The 26086-nt window shown below is 42.0% G+C and overlaps 1 protein-coding gene across 1 annotated transcript in view; it reads left to right on the top strand.

Annotated features, from left to right (window-relative positions):
* Positions 1-26086, top strand: part of LOC124789932 (nudC domain-containing protein 1) — a 154731-nt gene that overhangs the window by 120060 nt on the left and 8585 nt on the right. Inside the window, exon 9 of the mRNA XM_047257457.1 lies at positions 4728-4971. Coding sequence (XP_047113413.1) covers positions 4728-4971 — 244 coding nt within the window. The remainder of the gene's footprint in view (positions 1-4727; positions 4972-26086) is intronic.

The raw sequence follows: 26086 nt of genomic DNA, 5'->3' as shown, positions 1-26086 counted from the left end.
ATCCCATTGACCACCCCACTCCAAGCAATAGCTGTCCGCATTACTCTTTCTGCTTTTACTTTTTCAGTTTGTACCATCTACATTCCACCATCATCTGCTGTTAGTCGGGCTGACATGATGCACCTGATCGTTCAGCTTCCCCCGCCGTTTTTATTGTTTGGCGACTTCAATGCCCATCATCCCCTTTGGGGCTCTCCTGCGTCCTGTCCAAGAGGCTCACTCTTGGCGGATGTCTTGAACCATCTCAATCTTGTCTGCCTCAATACCGGCGTTCCGACTTTCCTTTCGGACTCTACTCATACCTACTCCCACTTGGACCTCTCGATCTGTTCTGCCACTCTTGCCCGTCGGTTCGAGTGGTATGTCCTTTCTGACACCTATTCGAGCGACCACTTCCCCCGTGTCGTTCGTCTCCTGCACCACACCCCATCCCCACGTCCTTCGAGCTGGAACATACTGAAAGCTGACTGGGGACTGTACTCCTCCCTGGCGACCTTTCCGGACCACGATTTTCCCAGTTGTGACAGTCAGGTCGAATACCTCACGGCTGTTATCATCAATGCTGCCGAACGTTCCATTCCTCGTACTACTTCTTCTTCATGTCGCGTTTCCGTCCCCTGGTGGAACGAGGCTTGTAGGGACGCTATCCGTGCTCGACGACGTGCTTTACGCACCTTTCGCCGCCATCCTACGTTGGCGAATTGTATAGAATACAAACGACACCGAGCTCAATGCCGTAGAGTCATCAAAGACAGCAAAAAAGCTTGTTGGGCCTCTTTCACCAGCTCCTTTAACAGTTTCACTCCCTCTTCTGTCGTTTGGGGTAGCCTGCGCCGGCTGTCGGGCATTAAGGCCTACTCCTCGGTACCTGGCCTGACCTCAGGTAATGAGGTCCTTGTTGATCCTGTGGCTGTCTCCAACGCCTTTGGCCGCTTTTTCGCGGAGGTTTCAAGCTCCGCCCATTACCATCCTGCCTTCCTTCCCAGGAAAGAGGCAGAAGAGGCTCAGCGACCTTCCTTCCACTCGCTGAATCTGGAAACTTATAATGCCCCCTTTACTATGCGGGAACTCGAACGTGCGCTTGCACTGTCCCGCTCCTCTGCTCCGGGGCCAGATGCCATTCACGTTCAGATGCTGGCACACCTTTCTCCGGCAGGCAAAAGCTTCCTTCTTCGTACCTACAATCGCGTCTGGACCGAAGGTCAAGTCCCCATGCGTTGGCGTGACGCCGTTGTTGTTCCTATACCCAAACCCGGGAAGGATAGACACCTTCCTTCTAGTTACCGCCCCATTTCTCTTACAAGCTGTGTCTGCAAGGTGATGGAGCGCATGGTTAATGCTCGGTTAGTCTGGATTCTTGAATCTCGACGACTACTTACTAATGTCCAATGCGGCTTTCGTCGTCGCCGCTCCGCTGTTGACCACCTTGTGACCTTGTCGACATTCATCATGAACAACTTTTTGCGAAGGCGCCAAACGGTAGCCATGTTCTTCGACTTGGAGAAGGCTTATGATACCTGTTGGAGAGGAGGTATCCTCCGCACTATGCACAGGTGGGGCCTACGCGGTCGCCTGCCCCTTTTTATTGATTCCTTTTTAACGGATCGAAAGTTTAGGGTACGTGTGGGTTCCGTATTGTCCGACGTCTTCCTCCAGGAGAACGGAGTACCTCAGGGCTCCGTCTTGAGCGTAGCCCTTTTTGCCATCGCGATCAATCCAATTATGGATTGCATTCCACCTAATGTCTCAGGCTCTCTCTTTGTCGATGACTTCGCGATCTACTGCAGTGCCCAGAGAACATGCCTCCTGGAGCGCTGCCTTCAGCGTTGTCTAGACAGCCTCTACTCATGGAGCGTGGCAAATGGCTTCCGGTTCTCTGAAGAGAAGACAGTTTGTATCAACTTTTGGCGATATAAAGCGTTCCTTCCGCCATCCTTACATCTCGGTCCCGTTGTTCTCCCATTCGTGGACACAACTAAGTTTCTAGGGCTCACGTTGGACAGGAAACTGTGTTGGTCTCCACATGCCTCTTATTTGGCGGCCCGTTGTACACTTCCCTTAATGTCCTAAGAGTTCTTAGCGGTTCATCTTGGGGAGCGGATCGCACTGTCCTGCTTCGCTTGTATCGGTCCATAGTCCGATCGAAGCTGGATTATGGGAGCTTCGTCTACTCGTCCGCTCGGCCGTCCCTCTCACGACGGCTCAACTCCATCCACCATCGGGGGATACGTCTTGCGACCGGAGCCTTCTACACTAGTCCTGTCGAGAGTCTTTATGCTGAAGCTGCCGAGTTACCATTGACCTACCGGCGCGACGTACTGCTGTGTCGGTATGCCTGCCGGCTGTTGTCTATGCCCGACCACCCCTCTTACGAGTCCTTCTTCGCCGATTCTCTCGACCGTCAGTACGGGTTGTATGTGTCTGCCCTGCTGCCCCCCGGAGTCCGCTTCCGTCGCCTGCTTCGACAATTGGATTTTGCCCTCCCTACCACCTTCAGAGAGGGTGAGAGCCCGACACCACCTTGGCTCCAGACTCCGGTTCCTATTTATCTCGACCTCAGCTCACTCCTGAAGGAGGGTACTCCGGCTGCAGTGTATTGCTCACGGTTTGTCGAACTTCATGCTCGACTTGCCGGTCACACCTTTATTTACACCGATGGCTCCAAAACTGACGATGGTGTCGGCTGTGCCTTTGTCGTCGGGACCGCCACCTTTAAATACCGGCTCCTTGACCAATGTTCCAGCTTTACGGCCGAGCTTTTTGCTCTCCATCAGGCCGTTCAGTATGCCTGCCGCCACCGCCATTCATCGTATGTACTCTGCTCTGACTCACTCAGTGCTCTTCAGAGCCTTGGAGCTCCCTATCCGGTCCATCCCTTGATTCAACGGATACAGCAGTCCCTCCATTCTTTCGCTAATAATGGTGGTTCTGTCAGCTTTCTGTGGGTTCCCGGATATGTAGGAGTGCCTGGGAATGAGGCTGCGGATGCTGCAGCCAAGGCTGCAGTCCTCCTGCCTCGGCCAGCCTCCCATTGTGTCTCGTCATCTGACGTTCGTGGGGATGTATGTAAGAGGCTTGTGCTGTTGTGGTGGGATGCTTGGTCATCCCTCCAAGGAAACAAGCTCCGAGCAGTAAAACCGCTCCCAACTGCTTGGACAACATCCTCCCGACCATCTCGGCGCGAGGAGGTCCTTCTGACCAGGTTGCGGATTGGGCATTGCCGGTTTAGCCACCGCTACCTGCTCTCTGGTGATCCAGCCCCGCAGTGCCCTTGTGGTCAGGCATTAACAGTGCGCCATGTTTTATTGTCGTGTCCCTGTTTTAGTCAATTTCGTGTTATCCTGTCCCTGCCATCTACTTTACCGGATGTTTTAGCTGATGACGCTCGAGCAGCTGCTCGTATTCTGCGTTTTATAACTTTAACTGGCTTGTCCAAAGACATTTAACCTTTTTACTTCTTTTATCTGCATCTTTGTCAGGTACTTCTGGTGTCCCCCCATCCCCTTGAGTTTTAGCAGATTCCATTTGCTCTAACACCAGTGACTGGGCGCTAATGACCTCAGCAGTTGAGCGCCCTTAAACCCTACAAAAAAAAAAAAAAAAGAAAAAAAGTCATTGACAGTTCCTGTGTCTCTGTATCATCTCTATGTCCGAACAACATCGCTATGGTTCACTCTGAGATGCCTGGATGCTTCCCTTGTTGAGAGCCCTTCCTGGTACAAAGTAACAGTGCAGACGCGATCTAACTGTGGTATTGACAGTCCAGGTACGGTTGAACTACAGACAACACGAGCAGTGTACCTTCTTCCTGGTGGGATGACTGGAACTGATCGGCTGTCGGACCCCCTCCGTCTAATAGGTGCTGCTTGTGCATGGTTGTTTACATCTTTGAGAGGGTTTTGTGACAGCTCTGAACAGCCAAAGGGACTATGTCTGTGATACAATATCCACAGTCAACATCTGTCTTCAGGAGTTCTGGGAACCAGAGTGATGCAAAACTTTTTTTGAAGTGTGTATAACTTGAGTTGCAATCTTGAGAGTAAGATAGAAAGATTATGTTGTCGACAGAAGCATACAGTCACTTTCCCATAGCTCAGGACATGAATGGGACAGGAAATCACTATTCATACAAAGTACTTTCTGTCTTGTGGAATAGATTTGTACATGAACACGTTGCTGCCATACTCAATTCATTCTGTTGGTATTAATTAGGGTTTTGCATAAATAATGTTTATAATTTATTTCACATGGCATTAACAGCATATCATTGTAAAGAAACAATACCATGTTACTGACTCAGCATCAATTTTCTGCATGAATTCATAAGCACACAAAACCACAAACCCATTGTAACTGCTCAATACATACCTTCACATGTTTTGTTATCTCGATGGTAACAGTATGTGCACTGAACCAAGTATGACAAATGACTAACATCAGGAAAATGAGAAAAATCATTTATATAGTACTGTTTCTTCAATGACAATATGCTCTGATTTAGTACTATAGTATGTAACTTGCATGAGGAAAATTGAAATTACTAGGATGGAGTAATTAGACCATCTTCAGATCTAAAATATAGGAGAATATTAGCTACCATTGGCACCAGCAAGTGTGTGTAAGTTTTAATGATCATGCCAATAATAATATATACAGCAAATTATAAATGGCTCAGAATAATTAGTACTGACTTCAAATAATCATATGTTTTGCATTAATGATTTTAGGTAACTTTAGGTGGTCTGCAGTGGCTATTTAGCTGTCAGCTAAAGCCGGAAAGAGCTCCAGCTATGTGCCTAAGGCATGACGTTGATGGATGTGTATGGCAGCCGTATGAACCTGGTGATAGCATTCGCGAGAAACCAGCAACATCAGATGATAAATGGCCACTGAAACATGTTGGCACTTTCTTCGCTTTGGGTTACATTCAAGCTGGAAAGTCACAACGGAAGTTTTCAGTTTGTTCTCCAGGTATTGTTCCTTTTCTGCTAGTAGCACATTAAAATATGAAATACAGTTTATCATCCACCTTATTATGTTTGTCTTGTTGGCTCCTATCAGGAAACCTGAGTGGACAAAAACTGACCTTTCTGTATCATATGACTTTATACATAGCGATAGCCTTCTCTGTATTTTACTTTACCAGATGCTAAAAATACTCATAGAGAGAAGTGAGACAACTGAAGTGTGTACTGATTGTACAAAAAGAACACAGGTGTTTGATATTTTAATATTTTCAAACCATATTCTTGTTAACCATGTATTGGGGGCATATGAAAAGAAAATACTATGTATTAAAATTATCCAAGGAAAAATTTAAATGTACTTTAGAACAATAATATAAGCTACAGTATGGTGGTGTTGAAAATGTTCTGACTAAGAAGCAATATCTGTTAGTGTCAAACGAAGTAGTTGTGTTGCTGTATGCTAGGGGCACCTGCAAGTTTTCATGTCAGTAACATATTCCCCACACACAGTGATTTGGAAATTTTGAGGACATTGTCAGCTGCTCATCAATTTCTTCTTTTGGTTTCTACAATGCACTTTTAGTATTTGGTCCATATTATAAACATAAGCAAGCCAACAGTATGATTATAGTAAAAACTGTTTTTATGCACGAAATTTTATTATTTTTCCTACCATTTAACATTATTTTTGATTAGTACTGTCATAAGCCCTATTTTCTCAATTAATTGTTTCCCTGACACTAAATTTTTTTATGGATAACTTTCCTTACACATATTATTTTTGAACCTCTACCACAAGTTTCAACATGTTGTTGTTGTCGTCTTCAGTCCTGAGACTGGTTTGATGCAGCTCTCCCTGCTACTCTATCCTGTGCAAGCTTCATCTCCCAGTACTTACTGCAACCTACATCCTTCTGAATCTGCTTAGTGTATTCATCTCTTGGTCTCCCTCTACTATTGTTACCCTCCAATGCTAAATTTGTGATCCCTTGATGCCTCAGAACATGTCCTACTAACCGGTCCCTTCTTCTTGTCAAGTTGTGCCACAGACTCCTCTTCTCCCCAATTCTATTCAATACCTCCTCATTAGTTATGTGATCTACCCATCTAATCTTCAGCATTCTTCTGTAGCACCACATTTAGAAAGCTTCTATTCTCTTCTTGTCTAAACTATTTATCATCCATGTTTCACTTTCATACATGGCTACACTCCATACAAATACTTTCAGAAACGCCTTCCTGACGCTTAACTCTATACTCGATGTTAACAAATTTCTCTTCTTCAGAAACGCTTTCCTTGCCATTGCCAGTCTACATTTTATATCCTCTCTACTTCGACCATCATCAGTTGTTGTGCTCCCCAAATAGCAAAACTCCTTTACTACTTTAAGTGTCTCATTTCCTAATCTAATTCCCTCAGCATCACCCGACTTAATTTGACAGCATTCCATTATCCTCGTTTTGCTTTTGATGATGATCATCTTATATCCTCCTTTCAAGACACTGTCCATTCCGTTCAACTGCTCATCCAAGTCCTTTGCTGTCTCTGACAGAATCACAATGTCATCGGTGAACCTCAGCATTTTTATTTCTTCTCCGTGGATTTTAATACCTACTCCGAATTTTTCTTTTGTTTCCTTTACTGCTTGCTCAATATACAGATTGAATAACATCGGGGATAGGCTACAACCCTGTCTCACTCCCTTCCCAACCACTGCTTCCCTTTCATGCCCCTCGACTCTTATAACTGCCATCTGGTTTCTGTACAAATTGTAAATAGCCTTTCTCTCCCTGTATTTTACCCCTGCCAACTTTAGAATTTGATAGAGAGTATTCCAGTCAACATTGTCGAAAGCTTTCTCTAAGTCTACAAATGCTAGAAACATAGGTTTGCCTTTTCTTAATCTATTTTCTAAGATAAGTCGTAGGGTCAATATTGCCTCACGTGTTCCAACATTTCTGCGGAATCCAAACTGATCTTCCCCGAGGTCGGCTTCTACTAGTTTTTCCGTTCGTCTGTAAAGAATTCGCATTAGTATTTTGCAGCTGTGACTTATTAAACTGATAGTTCAGTAATTTTCACATCTGTCAACACCTGCTTTCTTTGGGATTGGAATTATTATATTTTTCTTGAAGTCTGAGGGTATTTCGCCTGTCTCATACATCTTGCTTACCAGATGGTAGAGTTTTGTCAGGACTGGCTCTCCCAAGGCCGTCAGTAGTTCCAATGGAATGTTGTCTACTCCCGGGCCTTGTTTCGACTCAGGTCTTTCAGTGCTATGTCAAACTCTTCACGCAATATCGTATCTCCCATTTCATCTTCATCTACATCCTCTTCAATTTCCATAATATTGTCCTCAAGTACATCGCCCTTGTATAGACCCTCTATATAGTCCTTCCACCTTTCTGCTTTCCCTTCTTTGCTTAGAACTGGGTTTCCATCTGAGCTCTTGATATTCATGCAAGTGGTTATCTTTTCTCCAAAGGTCTCTTTAATTTTCCTGTAGGCAGTATCTATCTTACCCCTAGTGAGGTAAGCCTCTACATCCTTACATTTGTCCTCTAGCCATCCCTGCTTAGCCATTTTGCTCTTCCTGTCGATCTCATTTTTGAGACGTTTGTATTCCTTTTTGCCTTCTTCATTTACTGCATTTTTATATTTTCTCCTTTCATCAATTAAATTCAATATTTCTTCTGTTACCCAAGGATTTCTACTAGCCCTTATCTTTTTACCTACTTGATCCTCTGCCGCCTTCACTACTTCATCCCTCAGAGCTACCCATTCTTCTTCTGCTGTGTTTCTTTCCTCCATTCCTGTCAATTGTTCCCTTGTGCTCTCCCTGAAACTCTCTACAACCTCTGGTTCATTCAGTTTATCCAGGTCCCATCTCCTTAAATTCCCACCTTTTTGCAGTTTCTTCAGCTTTAATCTACAGCTCATAACCAATAGATTGTGGTCCGAGTCCACATCTGCCCCTGGAAATGTCTTACAATTTAAAACCTGGTTCCTAAATCTCTGTCTTACCATTATATAATCTATCTGATACCTTCTAGCATCTCCAGGATTCTTCCATGTATACAACCTTCTTTTATGATTCTTGAACCAAGTGTTAGCTATGATTAAGTTATGCTCTGTGCAAAATTCTACCAAACGGCTTCCTCTTTCATCTCTCTCCCCCAATCCGTATTCACCCACTATGTTTCCTTCTCTCCCTTTTCCTACTCTCGAATTCTAGTCACCCATAACTATTAAATTTTCGTCTCCCTTCACTACCTGAATAATTTCTTTTATTTTATCATTCATTTCATAAATTTCTTCATCTGCAGAGCCAGTTGGCGTATAAACTTGTACTACTGTAGTAGGCATGGGCTTCGTGTCTATCTTGGCCACAATAGTGCGTTCACTATGCTGTCTGTGGTAGCTTACCCGCACTGCTATTTTTTTATTCATTATTAAACCTACTCCTGCATTACCCCTATCTGATTTTGTATTTATAACCCTGTATTCACCTGACCAAAAGTCTTGTTCCTCCTGCCACCGAACTTCACTAATTCCCACTACATCTAACTTTAACCTATCCATTTCCCTTTTTAAATTTTCTAACCTACCTGCCCGGTTAAGGGATCTGACATTCCACGCTCCGATCCGTAGTACGCCAGTTTTCTTTCTCCTGATAACGACGTCCTCTTGACTAGTCCCCGCCCGGAGATCCGAATGGGGGACTATTTTACCTCCGGAATATTTTACCTCCGGAATATTTTACCTCCGGAATATTTTACCTCCGGAATATTTTACCCAAGAGGACGCTATCATCATTTAACTGTACAGTAAAGCTGCATGCCCTCAGGAAAAATTACGGCTGTAGTTTCCCCTTGCTTTCAGCCGTTCACAGTACCAGCACAGCAAGGCTGTTTTGGTTAGTGTTACAAGGCCAGATCAGTCAATCATCCAGACTGTTGCCCCTGCAACAACTGAAAAGGCTGCTGCCCCTCTTCAGGAACCACACATTTGTCTGGCCTCTCAACAGATACCCCTCCGTTGTGGTTGCACCTACAGTACGGCCATCTGTATCGCTGAGGCACGCAAGCCTCCCCACCAACAGCAAGGTCCATGGTTCATGGGGGTGGGAGTTTCAAAATAATTTTCAAATTAATTTATGTGGAAACTACTTTGTGCTCCTGCTTATGCACAACTTGTAGATAAAGCATAAAATAAAACTGTACAGTTTATTTATGAATCTAAATCATTTTAGGTTCGGCAAGTAATATAGGTGGTGTTTCAAAGATGTTTCTGCAGTGTTTCGTTGTCTGACTATTCCAAAGACCAATAATTTGTTTGACTCTGTTGTTCCTTTGAAGGGCAAGTCATGTGATGCATAAAACAATGTGCATGAAAAATTGATTTCAGCAAAGTGTGATTAGTTTATACTAATTTTGTTAGAGTGTACTTTAGACATTCAACAAAGTTCACGTCATGTCTACTCTCACAGGATACTTTATGTCTGATTTATAGATGTATGTCTGCTTCTGCAGGACAATACTTACATTGTCCTCTGTGGACTGTTGCCAAAATATGTCTGTCACAGATGTATGTTATAAATACCTGTTCTGATCGAAGCCCTGGGAAACTCACACCTTTGTGTCTCGTAATGTGAACACCCAAGCGTCACATAGTTGACATCTATAGTCTCCGTTGCGTGTACATCACAGTGTGGAGATGACAGCAAGTTCATCACATAAACATGTCAAGGGTGAAGGATAACAGCCTTGATCCAGTTGGATATGCGTTACGGCAGTGATGACATCTACATAGCTTTATTCGTGAAAATCAGGAATGGTCAGCTGTATTGCAGCATAATGTCCGTGCAAATAGTGAGGATGAGGGGGGGGGGGGGGGTCGCTGTTTATATGCCTCCACACGAGCCCTAATTTCTATTATCTTGTCTTTGCATTCCTTATGCATAATGTAAGTTGGTGGCAGTATAATAGTTCTCCAGTTATCTTCAAATGCTGGTTCTCAAAATTTTCTCAATAATGTTCTGTGAAAAGAATGTTTTCATTCCAGGGAATCCAATTTGAGTCCACGAAGCATCTCTGTAACATTCACGCACTGATCAAACCTACCAGTAAGAAATCTAGTGGCTTGCCTCTGAATTGCGTCAATATCTTCCTTTAAACAGATCTGGTGAGGATCCCAAACATTTGAGCAGTGCTCAGGAATGGGCCGCATTATTGCTGTATACGTGGTTTCCTCTATAAATGTGTATGTGGTTTCCTCTATAGATGGACTAAAATTTCCCAAAATTCTGTCAGTGAACTGAAGTTGATCATTCATTGTACTTACAGCTGCCCATGTGTTCATTCCATTTCATTATGCCTATATGTTTAATCGATGTGACAGTGTTAAGCAGCATACTACCAATGTTGTATCTGAACAGTTTTCATATTTTTTTTGCAGTAACTTACTTTTTTCTACATTTAGAGCGAGCTGCCATTCATCGCACAGACTATAAATTTTGCCTGCATCCTCCAGCATTCACTCAATAATGATTCTGTGGCATACACCACAGCATAAAACCCTGTTTGTCAGGTAATTTATGTATATATAGAATAAGAGTGTTCCCATCATACCCCTGATGATACCCTCGTATCTGGTGGACACATCGTCAAAGACAGCATACTTGGATCTATTACATAAGAAGCCTTTGAGCCACCTGCATATCTGGGAACCTAATTCATATGCAGGGACATTTGATAAGTCTGCAGTGGAGCCTGTGTCAAAGGCTTGCCAGAAATGTAGGAATATGGAATCTGCTTGTTGACCTTCATCCATGGTTTGCTGGATGTCATGAGAAAAACACAAGGTGAGTTTCGCTCGAGTGATTCTTTCCAAACCCATGCAAATTTGTGGACAGAAGTTTTTCCATCTTTAGGGAGTTTATTATGTTCAAGAATTCTGCAGTAAACTGATGTTAATGATATTGGTCTTCAATTTTGTGGGTCTATTGTCTTACCCTCCCTGTATACAGGAATCACCTATGCCCTTTTTTTCCAGTTACTGAGAACTTTGTGCTGGGTGAGGATTCGTGATAAATGCAGTATAGAGTTGGGGTTGATTTGGGGGAAGAGACCAAACTGCTTGGTCATCGGTTTCATGGGATTAGTGAAGGATGCGGAAGGAAATTGCCATGCCCTTTCGAAGGAACCATCCCGGCATTTGCCTGAAGCGATTCAGGGAAATCACGGAAAACCTAAACCAGGATGGCCAGGCACGGGATTGAACAGTCATCCTCCTGAATGCGAGTCCAGTGTGCTAACCACTGCGCCACCTCCCTCGGTAATGCAGTATAGATAAGGGGCCAATGCTGAAAACCTAATTGAGATTCCATCTAGACCTAACAAATTATTTGTTTTTAACTCTTTAAGTTCCTTCTCTACACCAGGGTGCCTATTATTATGTCCTCCATATGGGAGTCTGCTGCAACAGTCACACTACACTACATTTGCATGATCCTTCTGTGTGAATGATTTAATAAATTCACAGATTTAAAATTAGCTTAGCAATTTTTACTTGGGACCAGAATTTTCTCGAGTTCTGTGCAAGATCTTGTGCTAAGGTATGATTGTAGAAGTCCTTGCATGTTTCGCACATTGATCTTTTTACAGCAAGTGATTTTCTACTAACTTGTGCCTGTTGTCAATTGTGTGTTATTTTTTGAACTGAGAGTTCCTCAGCATTTTCCAATGACAGTAGGTCATTCTCATCATTAATCCACGTACTTGGCACATATTTCTCCAGACTGTAATTTACAGTAAGTTTAAATTTTGCTCATAATTACTCTAAGTCCATCAATTGGAACTAAATTATGTCCATTCATTGTCTATGGGGGATGCTGAAAACTGCTTATTTGCTCTTTCTATCAAGCGTACTCTCCTAGTTTTTTTTTTTTTTTTATGGATTCATCAATTTCAGTAACCATCTTTGCTATGATAAAATGATATCCCAGTCTTTATACTGATAGACCAAGCTAGATGGCACAGTGGTTAGCACTCTCTTCTTGAATTCAGGATGACAACAGTTCAAATTGATCGTAATTCAGGTTTTCTGTGATTTCCATAAGTCACTCCAGGCAAATACTCCGATTATTCCTTTGTGTTGGCTCAGCCAAATTTATTCACTATCCTTGCAACAATCAGAGTTTGTGCTGTGTCTCTAATGACCTCATTGTTGATGGGACATTAAATGCTAATCTTCCTTACTATTGTACTGTTGCTGTTGATAAGGTCAGGTCTGTTGGAAGCTACACCATCTAAAATACAGTGATCTGCTAAACTTAAGAAGGACGAGATAGAAGAAGTAACAACACATTTCCTACAAGGTGGAAATGAATGAAAGTATGGGAGCCTCCCAGCTGTGCACAGCTTGATATCAGCATGACTGTAGTGCCAAGAAGTGGTCTGGCCACGTGACATGAGGCAGTTGAAAAAACTGGAAAAACATCATGCGTGTCAGTCAGCAAGCAGTTAAAGTGTACTGTTACCATATTGCCTTAGAGACAACATTTGGATAACTTCACATGAAAAAGAATGAACAGGAAACTGGAAGAAGAATGAAACGTGATGAGTGTAGCTCAGGAGTTTGGTATTGCTCACAGCATTGTATTACATGCACGGAAAATGTTACAAACCATAGGCACTGTTACCTGAAGGAGAGGAGGTGGTCAAACACAGTCAGCTACAGCAGCACATGACTGCTCCAGAGTGCAACAGGCAAGAAAGGACCCATGTCAAGCAGTGGGAGTGATTGCAACCACATTTAACAGGACTGCAAGGTACGGAATCTCATGCTTCACAGTGGCACGGTGGCTGCCTGCAGGTGGCCTCTCTGCCTGACAACCAGTATGTTTTATTCCATTATCACCCACACATTGGAGGCACTGTTTGCGATGGTTCCAAGAGTGCAGGAAGTGGATCAATGAAGAGTGGGTTCACATGCTTTTTTTTCGGCTGAGAGCAGATTCAGTTGGGTAGTGATTCTGGAAGTGAGAACACAAAACACCTAGGAACATGGTTGATAAAACCACTGCCACTCTCTATATACATAAATGATTTGGCAGACAGGGTGGGCAGCAATCTGCGGTTCTTTGCTGCTGATGTCGTGGTGTACGGTAAGGTGTCGAGGTTGATGACTGCTAGGAAGGTACAAGACTATTTAGACAAAATTTCCAGTTGGTTTGATGAATGGCAGTTAGCCCTAAATGTGGAAAAATGTAAGTTAATGCAGATGAGTAGGAAGATCAAACCTGTAATGTGCGGATACAGTATTGGTAGTGTCCTATTTGAAACATTCAAGTTGTTTAAATATCTTGGCATAACGTTGCAAAGCGATGTGAGATGTAACGAGCATGTGAGAACTGTGATAGCGAAGGCAAGTGATCGACTTCAATTTATTGGGAGAATTATAGGAACCTTGCCCTTGAACACTACCTCTCCCAACGCCCACCCGAAGATCTCCCAAAAACCTCGTTTCTTATCACACTTACCAACTTCATCCTCACCCATAATTACTTCACTTTTGAAGGCCAGAGCTACAAACAAATCAGGGGAACGGCCATGGGAACCAGGATGGCTCCGTCCTGTGCCAACCTCTTTATGGGCTGCATGGAAGAGGCTTTCCCGAAGACCCAACAGCTGCTTCCCCTGGCATGGTATAGGTTTATAGATGACATCTTTGTGGTCTGGACTCACGGTGAAGAAACACTCCTTAATTTCCTCCATAACCTCAACTCGTTTTCGAATCTGAATTTCACCTGGTCCTTCTCCAAAACCCAAGCCACCTTCCTGGATGTTGACCTTCAACTTGTTGAAGCTCACATCCACACCTCTGTCCACATCAAATCCACAAACAAACAACAGTACCTTCACTTTGATAGCTGCCATTCATTCCACATCAAACGCTCCCTTCCCTACAGCCTAGGTATTCGTGACAAACGTATCTGCTCCAGTGACGAATCCCTCAACAATTACACCAATAACCTGACCAGTGCTTTCTTCTCCCGCAACTATCCTGCAGACCTTGTCCACTAACAGATCTCCCGAGCAATACATTCCTCCCCGTCCAGCTCTAATGTTCCTACCCTCAGACCACATAGAAGCATCCCCCTTGTCACCCAATATTATCCTGGCCTCGAATACATCAACAAATTACTCCGCCAGGGATATGACTTTCTCAAGTCAAGCCCTGAAATAAGATCATCCCTTGACAATATTCTCCCCACACCACCCAGAGTTGCCTTTCATCGCCCCCCCTAGCCTCCATAACATCCTTGTCAAACCCTACAATATTCCCAGACCACCTTCTCCACCCAGTGGTTCCTATCCATGTAACCGACCCCGCTGCAAAAGCTTCCCCATGCATCCCCCACAACCACCTACTCCAGCCCCGCTACTGGTAAAACATACACAGATCAAGGCAGTGCCACATGTGAAACAACACATGTCATTTATCAGCTGACATGCCTGCACTGCGCAGCCTTTTACATTGATATGACGAACATCTAAATTGGCTGAGCTCATGAACGAGCACAGACGAACTGTCCCCCTAGGAGATACCCAGTAGCAGAGCATGCCCTCCAGCATAATTCTAGTTACCTGGGAGCCTGCTACACCGTACGTGCCATTTGGCTTCTCACACCCAACACCAGTCCCTCGGAACTGCGGAGTTGGGAACTTGCACTCCATCGCATCCTTTCAGCCCACCATCCCCCTGGATGGAACCTACGTTAACCAACCTCACTCCCATTTACTCTTCATTCTTCTCTTTCCCTTTCCTCTTTAGCCATTCACGCATCTTTTCATCCTACACGGTTGTGTTTATCTTTATACTATATACCTCTTCACTTCTGTATGCATCCTCTTTGGTTTGAAGCTGGCACAGTACTTACAGTAGAATATCTTTGGCTTCCCTCTGACACCCATGCCTCCATCTTTGCTACCCTCCCTGTTTACCTTTCCCCTGTTGCTTCATAACCTGGGTTTCGAGTAACTGAATCCACTTACCCTTCTTCCCCTTTTTTCCCCTCTCTCCTCCCTGCCGAAGGAACAAAGCTAGGATAAAATTTTTCTGTTCTGTTTTGTGTATCTATCGGCTGTAATGAGCTGAGGTAAGTACTGGCCAGCCCCTCTATCTCTTTGTTGGAATTATAGGAAAGAATGGTTCATATGTAAACGAGAATTCATATAGGATGCTGGTGCAAGCTATTCCTGAGTACTGCTTGAGTGTTTGGGAACCTTACCAGGTCGGATTGAAGGAAGACATTGAAGAAATTAAGAGGCGGGCTGCTAGATTTGTTACTGGTAGGTTCAAACAACACGTGTTACAGAGATGCTTCAGGAACTCAACTGGGAATCTCTGGAGTGAAAATGATGTTCTTTTTGAGAAACTCTATTGCAAAATCTAGAGAACTGTCATGTGTAGCTGACTGCTGAGTGATTATACTGCCGCCAACATATATTGCATGTAAGGACTGTGAAGATAAGGAGGCATATAGATGGTCGTTTTTCCCTCGCTCTGTTAGCGAGTGGAACAGGAAAGGAAATGAGTAGTGGTGGTACAGATTACCTCCTGCCATGCACTGTATGGTGGCTTTTGGAGTATCTATGTAGATGTAGAACATGATTGTTTTGGTGGTCTGTGTCTTGAGGTGTGAGGAGACGTAAGTTGCATGGGTATCTGACCTCAAAATCTTTTAACATGGTACACTCACCAGTGAAGGTTATTGTGATACTGTATTCCTCCCCCACTTGCATTTTTTTCAGGGGTGCATTCAACTCTGATTCCATTTTTATGAACATGCAAGTTTTCTTTGTGGGCAGCCTGAATTTTTTGTCAATTTCTGCTGTGACTTACTAGGGGCTGCATTTGCATACAATTTTAACATTCATCCATCACAGCCAAGGTAGCTATTTTTATAAGTATTACCGGGAGTTCAACGCTGGTTCAAATTAGAATGTCCCTTAGTGATGACCGGTAATTATCTAAGATTATTGGTGGCTCTTAACATTCATTGCATTTGATGATGCCTGGATATGTGCCTTATAGAACATTGGGAGGTTGTGTTGGTTTAATGGCTTAATGTAATTCAGTCACATTTAATGTGAAAATTTGACTAATTACCATGAAACCAGTTGTATTTTGATTCCACAATAAATGAGGATTAGCAAAATTCCGAAACAATTTTTTTAACCGTCCGTTTTTATGGATGTCAGTGTGCGACCACATCATACAGCACAGGTGTAGGAGCTCTTGGAATGAGAGGACATACAGTGAATTGACTGGCTCACCCGTTACCCCGATGTAAATCCTATCGAGCATGTGTGGAATGTGTTGGGGAGATGTATTGCAGCATGTCCACGTGCACCAACAATCATCCAGCACTTACTCTTTGTGCTGGTTTAGGAATGGGACACACTACTACAAGAACTATTTACCAACTTTCTGATCAGAATGGGGGAAGATTACAGAATGGACTGACCTCCTTGTTCCCACAACTTAAATCCCATCAAGAATGTGTGGGGTGCATTGTAGTACATGCACATGCTCCATCGACTATCCAGCTGTTGGCTGTGGCACTGGTGGAAGAATGGAATGCCCTTCCACAAGAACTCCTTACTAACCTTATGGCCAGCATGGCAGCACATTACAGAGCATGCATAGCCAACTGTGGTGATCACCCACCCTATTAGAACCTGCTCCACCTTTTGTAGTGAGTGAAGGACCATCATAAATCACTGTGACTTCCTTGTAATTATAGCATTTGAATAAATGTTTCATTTCTGTGTGTCTCATTTCTTTTAGTTACTTCATGTACTATACTGCAGCATTTATTTGTATGTATGCTTAAAGTATCATTGAGCTTCGTTACATGACAGTGACACTTCACTTGAAAGTTACTTTTGTTCCTAAGTTTTGCTTGCCACTGCATTTCCATTGCATGTGGGCTGTCAAACTAGCTGCTCAAGACAGATTCGGAAAACATTTTCAAAACTGCTTCACAAGGCTGGCTGTCTGTACTACCTGTAGGAACCATAGATGTCCCAGTCTGTATTTGGTAGTCTAAAATCGCCTCCAGCTACCGAGCATAGGTTTTTTTGGATGATTCTAAAAGTGTCAGCGTGTAATTGGGTCGTCAGTAAAAAGTCATATAATTAACTTGAGTTCACCCAGGCCGATTATTCATGCCCAGATAACTTTACAGTTAGACTCAAGTTCCCACTTTGATAGACACAATGTTTTTGTTGACTGCGATGAACACTGCCCTCCTATGACATTTAATCTGTCTTTCCAATATACGTTCCCTGCCATAATATTTTGGAGCTTTCTACTTTGGGTTTCAGCTATCTCTCAGTTCTGTGAATAATTTGAATGTGACAACTTTCCTGGAGGGCAGTAATTTCAGGAACTTTGTTACGAAACTTTGACAGTTTACTGATAAAATTTTGACAGTTGAAGTGTGACTTTGCATGTAGTCAGTTTGTTCTCTGCATATCAACTGGTGAGTGTTTTATCAGAGGACCCCAAACTCCAGTCTAGCCTAAAAAACCCCAATGTGTACTTCATAATTAGTGTTACCCGAGTAGCTGCTTCCTTTGTGTAGTGCATCCCTGAGCTATCAGAGGGAGTCCTACAAATCTTCACCCCCAATGCAGATCTGGAAATCTGCAGCCAAGACAGTCACAGAATCGATGGTGTCTTTGGTTGGACTCTCCACTTGGCTCCAAACAAAAGGACCTCCAATCCACTGAGAGAATAGTGCTGCAAATTGGGAGCTCAGCTTGCACCTGCAATGAGATCAGCAGTCTTCACTTCTTCTGTCAGTCACCTATACAGACTGATGATGGCCTCAGAATCCAAGTGACAGATGTCATTGGTACTGATGTGAGCCGCAACTTGCATACAACTACACCTTGTGCTCTCGACAGTATTAGGCAGGGTCTCCTCCACATCTCAGATGAGGCTGCCCAGCAAACATTCTGAGAGCACATTGAATTTCTTTCCAGCACTGCACACTATTTCCATAAAGGGCTCCATAATGTGCCTAACATTGCAGCTTCTGATACCTAACATTGCAGCTTCTAATACCTAACATTGCAGCTTCTGATACCTAATACCCCTTCCCTTGTGTGCCTGTTTCGATCCTGCAGTAGTAGCAGCCACCTGTCCACTCACAGGGTGACTAGGTGACGCCGGATGGTCTACTTCCACCCAGACTTTCCATTTCAGGCAAAGCAAATGCATTGGCACCTGTCACTCGCCTTTCAGTGAGGGCGGAAACCCACATCAGCTATGTTGTGAGATGCCTCAGCAGCAGAGCCTGTGGACGAAACAAGCAATACCTAAAGTTTCTCATTTGATGCATAAGTTTCTCCACCACTGTTGCTGCCTGAGGCAGCAGCCTGAAGTTGGCTTACTGCAGCCAAAAGTATATTCAGCTATTTGTGAACAGCAGCCGGCACACATCTATGACCATTCTCAAAAGACTAGTTTCTTTACAGCAGCAACGAAATCTTTAGGTGTAAGACAAGTGTAGTGAGCTCAGCCATCACTAACACTTTGTTGTGCCATGCGTCCACCAACTTGTTGTATGAGGATACCAGAGGGGCTCCTGATACATAACTGGGCATGTTTGTTGGCTTTCACTATAGTAGATTAACTTAATTACATTAAGCACATGGCCATTTATGTTGAAGTCTCGTTGCTGTTTTTCTAGGTTTTCGGGGCACTCCCTGAACCAGTGACAATATGAATGTGAATGTGGTGGAACTGATTTGCCTTGTATTTAAGGACCTCCTTAATCGCAATAACTTCAGCAATGAAGATGTTGGCTTCCATTGGAAACTGAAACATAGCCCAAGATAGTGGATCATCACAGAAGCAAGCAAAGCCAGTGCCCACTCTTGTTTTGGAGCTGTCAGTGAATATTTTGGCTGATGATGGCCATGTTGACGCAATCAGATGGGAGATACCAGAAGTAGTTAATGACTGATCCGAGCCTTCGCATGGAAAAGCACAAACAACTTAGAAAGCATACCTTTACTCTATTCATTATATTTTTACAACTCATTGTTGGCTTTGGAAAACTGGGAGTTAATTTCATTAACTGCCGACATCACTTTCATGCTATACCGGTCAGCTTTGTGACCGTACGTTGTAGAGATGTTTAAGCTCAGATGTAGTGATTATATGCAGTAGTGATTATAAAACTAACTAAATAAAGGATATTGTGCAACAGTTAGTCAAGGAGTGTCACCCACTGTAATATCATAAAGGTTTTCAGTAGTTCAAAAGATGACAACTTCCTACCTCTATCCACAAGTACCAGTCAGTTGCCACAAATTAACACCACTTCAGCAAATGAAAAGAAATGACACAATATGCCACTTTAAGTGAGTGCCTGAAGTTGTTAACTATTACTATAATTCCGAAGAAGAAAGCTTTATTGTTGAGTGTGCTTTGTTGTGCAGCTGTTTTGTTACACCAATAGCGCATTGAGGCTTATGAAGAGGTGCATATCTAGTGATGTGGGAACTGGGAGGATGACTTTTTCATTCCATAGGCAGGCAACATTTCCAAGAAGGAAGTCTCACCATAGATATCCTCCTTAATGAGAGAAGTGTGTGCTGGGTAAGAGGATTAAAAATGAACAATTCACATCATGGATTTTTCAGTTTAAATTTCAGTCATCAGTTGAAAATAAATTGCTTTACCGGTTCTGACGAATTAATTTGTCATCATCAGAAGCCCACAAAATTAGGGATATTATAAATCTTTAGACCTTGGCTACGCATTTACGTGAGGTATAAAAGGAATATTGCAGAAACTTACTTAGTTTAGCAGACAGTTAATATATTCTTCATAAAAGGATAATTCCATGTTATGTTCAGAAATTTATGTATTGCATGTGATTAACACTGTGTGACAATTTAGATTAACTAAATCACTTCTATCTATCTGTTGTGCATATATATCCGTGTGTGTGTGTGTGTGTGTGTGTGTGTGTGTGTGTGTGTGTGTGTGTGTCTGAAGAAACATGGCCATAATTGTAATATATGAAAGGGATGTGATAATTTTCGCATTGTATGAGAGATGATATGCAATCAATATGGTCTGTTTTTTTTTTTTTTTTTTAATTTTTTTTATGCCAGTTTATCATTCAGCAAATCTTTTGAATTTAGGTGATAATGTTTATATATTTCAAATTCTTCTAAAATAACAACAAAAACAATCAATTATTGATAAAATTATTTAATTGGATGGATAAAAAATCTACTCAACAAGTGGCAGCAGAACACACACTTAAGACTGTTGTGATTGGCAAGCTTTGGAGCCAGTGGCTCCTTCTTCAGGCAGAAGGGTTGCAGGGGCAGGAAGAAGGGTGAAGGGTGAAGGAAAAGAACTGGGGAGGTCTAGGAAAACGGGTAGATTTTGGAAAAGTCACCCAGAACCGCAAGTCAGAGGAGATTTACTGTACAGGATGAAAAGGAAAGACCTCTCCAGTCCTCTTCCTTCACCTTTCTTCCTTCCCCTTCAACCCTTCCGCCTGAAGGAGGAGCCACTGGCTCCTGAAAGCTTGCCAGTCACATCAGTCTTTTGTGTGTTTGTGTTCTGCCGCCGCTTGGTGAGTGGATCTTTTATGTATCCAATTAAAAAATTTTTCTAAAAGGTTAATTTTGTAGCTTTTATCAGTTGTGTGTAAAATTTCCATGTTAAGCAAGGATGGGGGAAAACAGTGTGTGTCTCTGTTATGAGGTGTTCAGCAAAAGTTGACTAATTCGAATTCTTGCCATATTTGTTGGGAAAGTCCTCATGAAAGCGGGTCTTAAATAACCTCACTGTCTGTCCTGTATAAAAACTCAGACATATAGTACATTGTATTTTTATATACTCCAGATTTGAAATATTTGTCAGTTGAGGGGTTCTCATTACGTATAAAGAACAACTTGGTGGCATTATTGGTGGCAAAGGACACACTGATGTCATGTTTTGTTAAATAAACTGGCTACATGATATGAAATGTTACCTAGAAATGGAATTGTAGAGTATTTCTTAACAGTAAAGCCATTTTTATGACTTGTAAAGGAATTTATATTCTTGTTTGTCTTCATTATTTTAATGTTTTTGTACAAGGCTTGCTCCGTATCCATTATTGACCACTATATATTTTAAGTTATTAAGTTCTGTAGCAATAGCAGAAAGGATTAGGGCACCTCATTGATACGATTCATAGAAAAAAAATGATAATTTGTGCTTAAAGGGATGAGAAGAAGAGGCATGAATGAGGATATCTGTTGCGGTAGCTTTCCCGTAAATATCAGAGTTAATTTTTCCATGTACTAAACATAGTTTCAGGTCCAGAAAACTCAGCAGTTCTTTATGTTGATTTTGTATTTCATATGTACATTTTCTTTTAGGATGGAATTAGTTTATTTTCTGAAAATTAAAGCCAGGAATAAAATAATACATCAAGGTTTAACAACAAAATTTGGAAAATGCTGAGTAAACAGAGATGAGAGCATTATCAGTTCAAGAATGAACATGGAAATCTCGACAGGAAAAAGTTCATGGAAATTCGTGTCTCTGTATAAAGAATGACGCACCATTCCTATCAAGTTGGCAAAAGATCTTGCTGAGAACCCAAGGGGGGTGAGAACTGAAGTTTTAAATTTTGCATTTAAAAAATCATTCTAGAAGAGGAATATACAGACATATCATTGTTTGACCATTGCACGGAGGTCATAGAAATTGGTATCCCTAACACTAAGAACTAATGGTAGAAGAGTTTTCTAAATTGTTGTAGCTGCGTTGGGAAAGTACCAGAGCTCCAAATACTAATAGAAAGCACTGATGCTCAAATCGTTATAGGCATTGAAAGCTGTCTAAAGCCGGAGATTAGCTCAGCTGAAATTGTTGCAAAGAACCTAACAGTGTTCCGAAAGGATAGGCTAAACACGGTTGAGGTGGTGTGTGTGTTGCTGTTAGAAGCAGTTTATATTGTCGCGAGATTGAAGTAGATAGTTCGTGTGAGTTAGTATGGACAGAAGTCATTGTTGGCAACTGCAATAAAATAATAATTGGATGCTTTTACTGACCTCCCAATTCAGATGATACAGTTGCTGAAAGATTCAAAGAAAACTTGAGTTTGATTTCAAATACATACCCATCTCATATGATTATAGTTGGTGGTGACTTTAATTTACCTTGGATATTTTGGCGAAAATACATGCTTAATTCCAGAGGTATGCATAAAACATCAACCAAAATTGTGCTAAATGCATTCTCTGAAAATTATTTTGAGCAGTTAGTCCATGAGCCCACGCAAGTAGTAAATGGTTGTGAAATCACACTTAATAATGAGCATCAAAACGGATACAGGGATTAGTGAACACAGGGTTGTCGTAGCAAGATTGAATGTTGTAACCCCCAAATTCTCCAAAAATAAATGAAAAATACACCTATTCAAAAAAGCAGACAAAAATTCAATTGATGCCATCCTGAGAGACAATCTCCACTCCTTCCAGATTAATAATGTAAGTGTAGACCAGATGTGGCTTGAATTCAAAGAAATAGTATCAGCAGCAATTGAGAGATTTATACCAAATTAATTAACAAACGATGGAGCTGATCCTCCTTGGTGCACAAAACAGGTCAGAACACTGTTGAAGAAACAACGAAACAAACATGGCAAATTCAAACAGATGCAAAACTTCCAAAATTGGCAATCTTTTACAGAAGCTCGAAATTTAATGCGGACTTCAATGCAAGATGCTTATAATAGTTTGCACAATGAAACTTTGTCTCGAAGCCTGGCAGAAAATTCAAAGAGATTCTGGTCATATGTAAAGTATGTTAGCAGCAAGTAACAATCAATGCCTTCTCTGTGTGATAGCAATGGAGATACTATTGATGATAGTGCTGCCAAAGCAGAGTTTCTAAACACACCCTTCCAAAATGCCTTCACAAAAGAAGACGAAGTAGTGAAGCAACTTGGAGCACTTAATAAAAGCAAGTCGTCTGGTCCAGACTGTATACCAATTAGGTTCCTTTCAGAGTATGATGATGCATTACATATTTAACAATCATATACAACCGTTCGCTCGACGAAAAATCTGTACCCAAAGACTGGAAAGTTGCACAGGTCCCACCAATATTCAAGAAGTGTAGTAGTAGTAGTCCACTAAATTACAGGCCCATATCATTAATGTTGATATGCAGCAGGATCTTGGAACATATATTGTGTTCGAACATTATGAATTACCTCAAAGAAAACGATCTATTGACACACAGTCAACATGGATTTAGAAAACATCATACTTGTGAAACACAACTAGAGATCTCAGATCAATTCCATATTTCTGGACTTCCGGAAGGCTTTTGACACTGTACCACAGTTGCAGATTGTAGTGAACTTGGATGCTCATAAAATATCGTCTCAGTTATGTGACTGAATTTGTGATTTACAGTCGGAGAGGTCACAGTTTGTAGTAATTGACGGAAAGTCATTGAGTGAAACAGAAGTGATTTCTGGCTTCCCCAAGGTAGTGTTATAGGCTCTTTGCTGTTCCTTATCTATATAAACTATTTGGAAGACAATCTTAGCAGCAGTACATTGAAAAAGTTCTAAGAAGGGCAGCATGTTTTGTGTTATCACGAAATATGGGAGAGTGTGTCACTGAAATGATAGAGGATTTGGGCTGGAAATTAAAACAAAGACTCTTTTGTTGCGACAAAATCTTCTCATGAAATTCCAATGACCAACTTTCTGCTCCAGATACGAAAATATTCTGTTGACACCGACTTACATAGGGAGAAACGATCACCACGAGAAAATGAGGGAAATCGGAGCTCGTACGGAATGATACAGGTGTGTGTTCTTTCCACGCACTGTACGAGATTGGAATAATAGAGAATTGTGAAGGTGGTTTGATGAACCCATTGTCAGCACTTAAATGTGATTTGCAGAGTATCGATGTAGATGTAACTGAAAGAGTTGAGAACAAATAAGTTGCCAGGTCTGGATGGAATCACAGCTCTGTTTTACAGAGAGTACTCTTCGGCACTGTAGTCTTACTTAGGCTGCATTTATTGTGAATTCCTTCCCCAGTGCAAAGTCCCTAATGACTGGGAAAAAGTGCATATGACTCATGTATATAGGAAGGGTAAAAGAATGGTCCTGCAAAATTGTGGAACAGAATCTTTAACATCGGTTTTCTGGAAAATTCTCAGGTGTATTCTAAGTTTGAATATAATAAATTCCCTTGAGAAAGGGAACCTCTATCCACAAATCAACAATGATTTAAAAACCATCACTCACACGAAACTCGGCTTGCCCTTTTCTCTTACAATGCCCTGTGAACCATGGATGAAAGGCAACAGGCTGATACCATATTTCTAAATTTTTGGAAAGTGTTTGACACAGTGCCTCATTGCTGACTGTTAAAGAAGGCCTGAGCATAAGAAATAGGTTTCCAGATATATGGGATGGCAAGTGTTCATCAGAGCCATGGGTATACTCAGGAGTGTCCAAGGAAGTGTGATATGACCTCTCTGCCATGTGACATACAGTGACTTCAGAATGCGATTTTCACTCTGCAGCGGAGAGTGCACTGATATGAAACTTCCTGGCAGATTGAAACTGTGTGCCGAACGGAGACTCGAACTCGGTCCCGAGTTCGAGTCGTGGTCTGGCCCATAGTTTTAATCTGCCAGGAAGTTTCATACAGTGACTTGTGGATTATGTATGTTGATGGAAATGCAGGTGCAGGTGTACATGGGTAATAGTTCTGGCACTCAGTCAAGTGCCAGATTTGTTTCATTTTGTCATAACTTATTACTAATGCCTAGAGTTTGTTGACATTTCTGTTATGATTTACTCATTGTTCACAAGTATTAAAATCCCAAATCTTTTGGTTATAGAAATTTACATTTAATTCTACATCTTTTGTCATATAGGTACCATTGTTTATTTAATTTTTCAAGGATGATGCCATTTTTAAGATTATACATCATTTTTGCATTTTTTGTTGAATGATCATTTGTTGTTGTTGTTGTTGTGGTCTTCAGTCCTGAGACTGGTTTGATGCAGCTCTCCATGCTACTCTATCCTGTGCAAGCTTCATCTCCCAGTACCTACTGCAACCTACATCCTTCTGAATCTGCTTAATGTATTCATCTCTTGGTCTCCCTCCACGCTGCCCTCCAGTACTAAATTGGTGATCCCTTGATGCCTCAGAACATGTCCTACCAACCGATCCCTTCTTCTGGTCAAGTTGTGCCACAAACTTCTCTTCTCCCCAATCCTATTCAATACTTCCTCATTAGTTATGTGATCTACGCATCTAATCTTCAGCATTCTTCTGTAGCACCACATTTCAAAAGCTTATATTCTCTTCTTGTCCAAACTATTTATTGTCTATGTTTCACTTCCGTACATGGCTACACTCCATACAAATACTTTCAGAAATGACTTCCTGACACTTAAATCTATACTCGATGTTAACAAATTTCTCTTCTTCAGAAACACTTTCCTTGCCATTGCCAGTCTGCATTTTATATCCTCTCTACTTCGACCATCATCAGTTATTTTGCTCCCCAAATAGCAAAACTCCTTTACTACTTCAAGTGTCTCATTTCCTAATCTAATTCCCTCAGCATCACCTGACTTAATTCGACTACATTCCATTATTCTCGTTTTGCTTTTGTTGATGTTCATCTTATATCCTCCTTTCAAGACACTGTCCATTCCGTTCAACTGCCCTTCCAAGTCCTTTACTGTCTCTGACAGAATTACGATGTCATTGGTGAACCTCAAAGTTTTTATTTCTTCTCCATGGATTTTAATACCTACTCCAAATTTTTCTTTTGTTTCCTTCACTGCTTGCTCAATATACAGATTGAATAACATCGGGGAGAGGCTACAACCCTGTCTCACTCCCTTCCCAACCACTGCTTCCCTTTCATGTCCCTCGACTCTTATAACTGCCATCTGGTTTCTGTACAAATTGTAAATAGCCTTTCTCTCCCTGTATTTTACCCCTGCCACCTTCAGAATTTGAAAGAGAGG

Source organism: Schistocerca piceifrons, chromosome 3 (assembly GCF_021461385.2).
Source record: "Schistocerca piceifrons isolate TAMUIC-IGC-003096 chromosome 3, iqSchPice1.1, whole genome shotgun sequence".
Taxonomy (NCBI): Eukaryota; Metazoa; Arthropoda; class Insecta; order Orthoptera; family Acrididae; genus Schistocerca; species Schistocerca piceifrons.
Note: the sequence above shows the minus strand (reverse complement) of the source record. Positions and strands in the feature narration are given on the sequence as shown.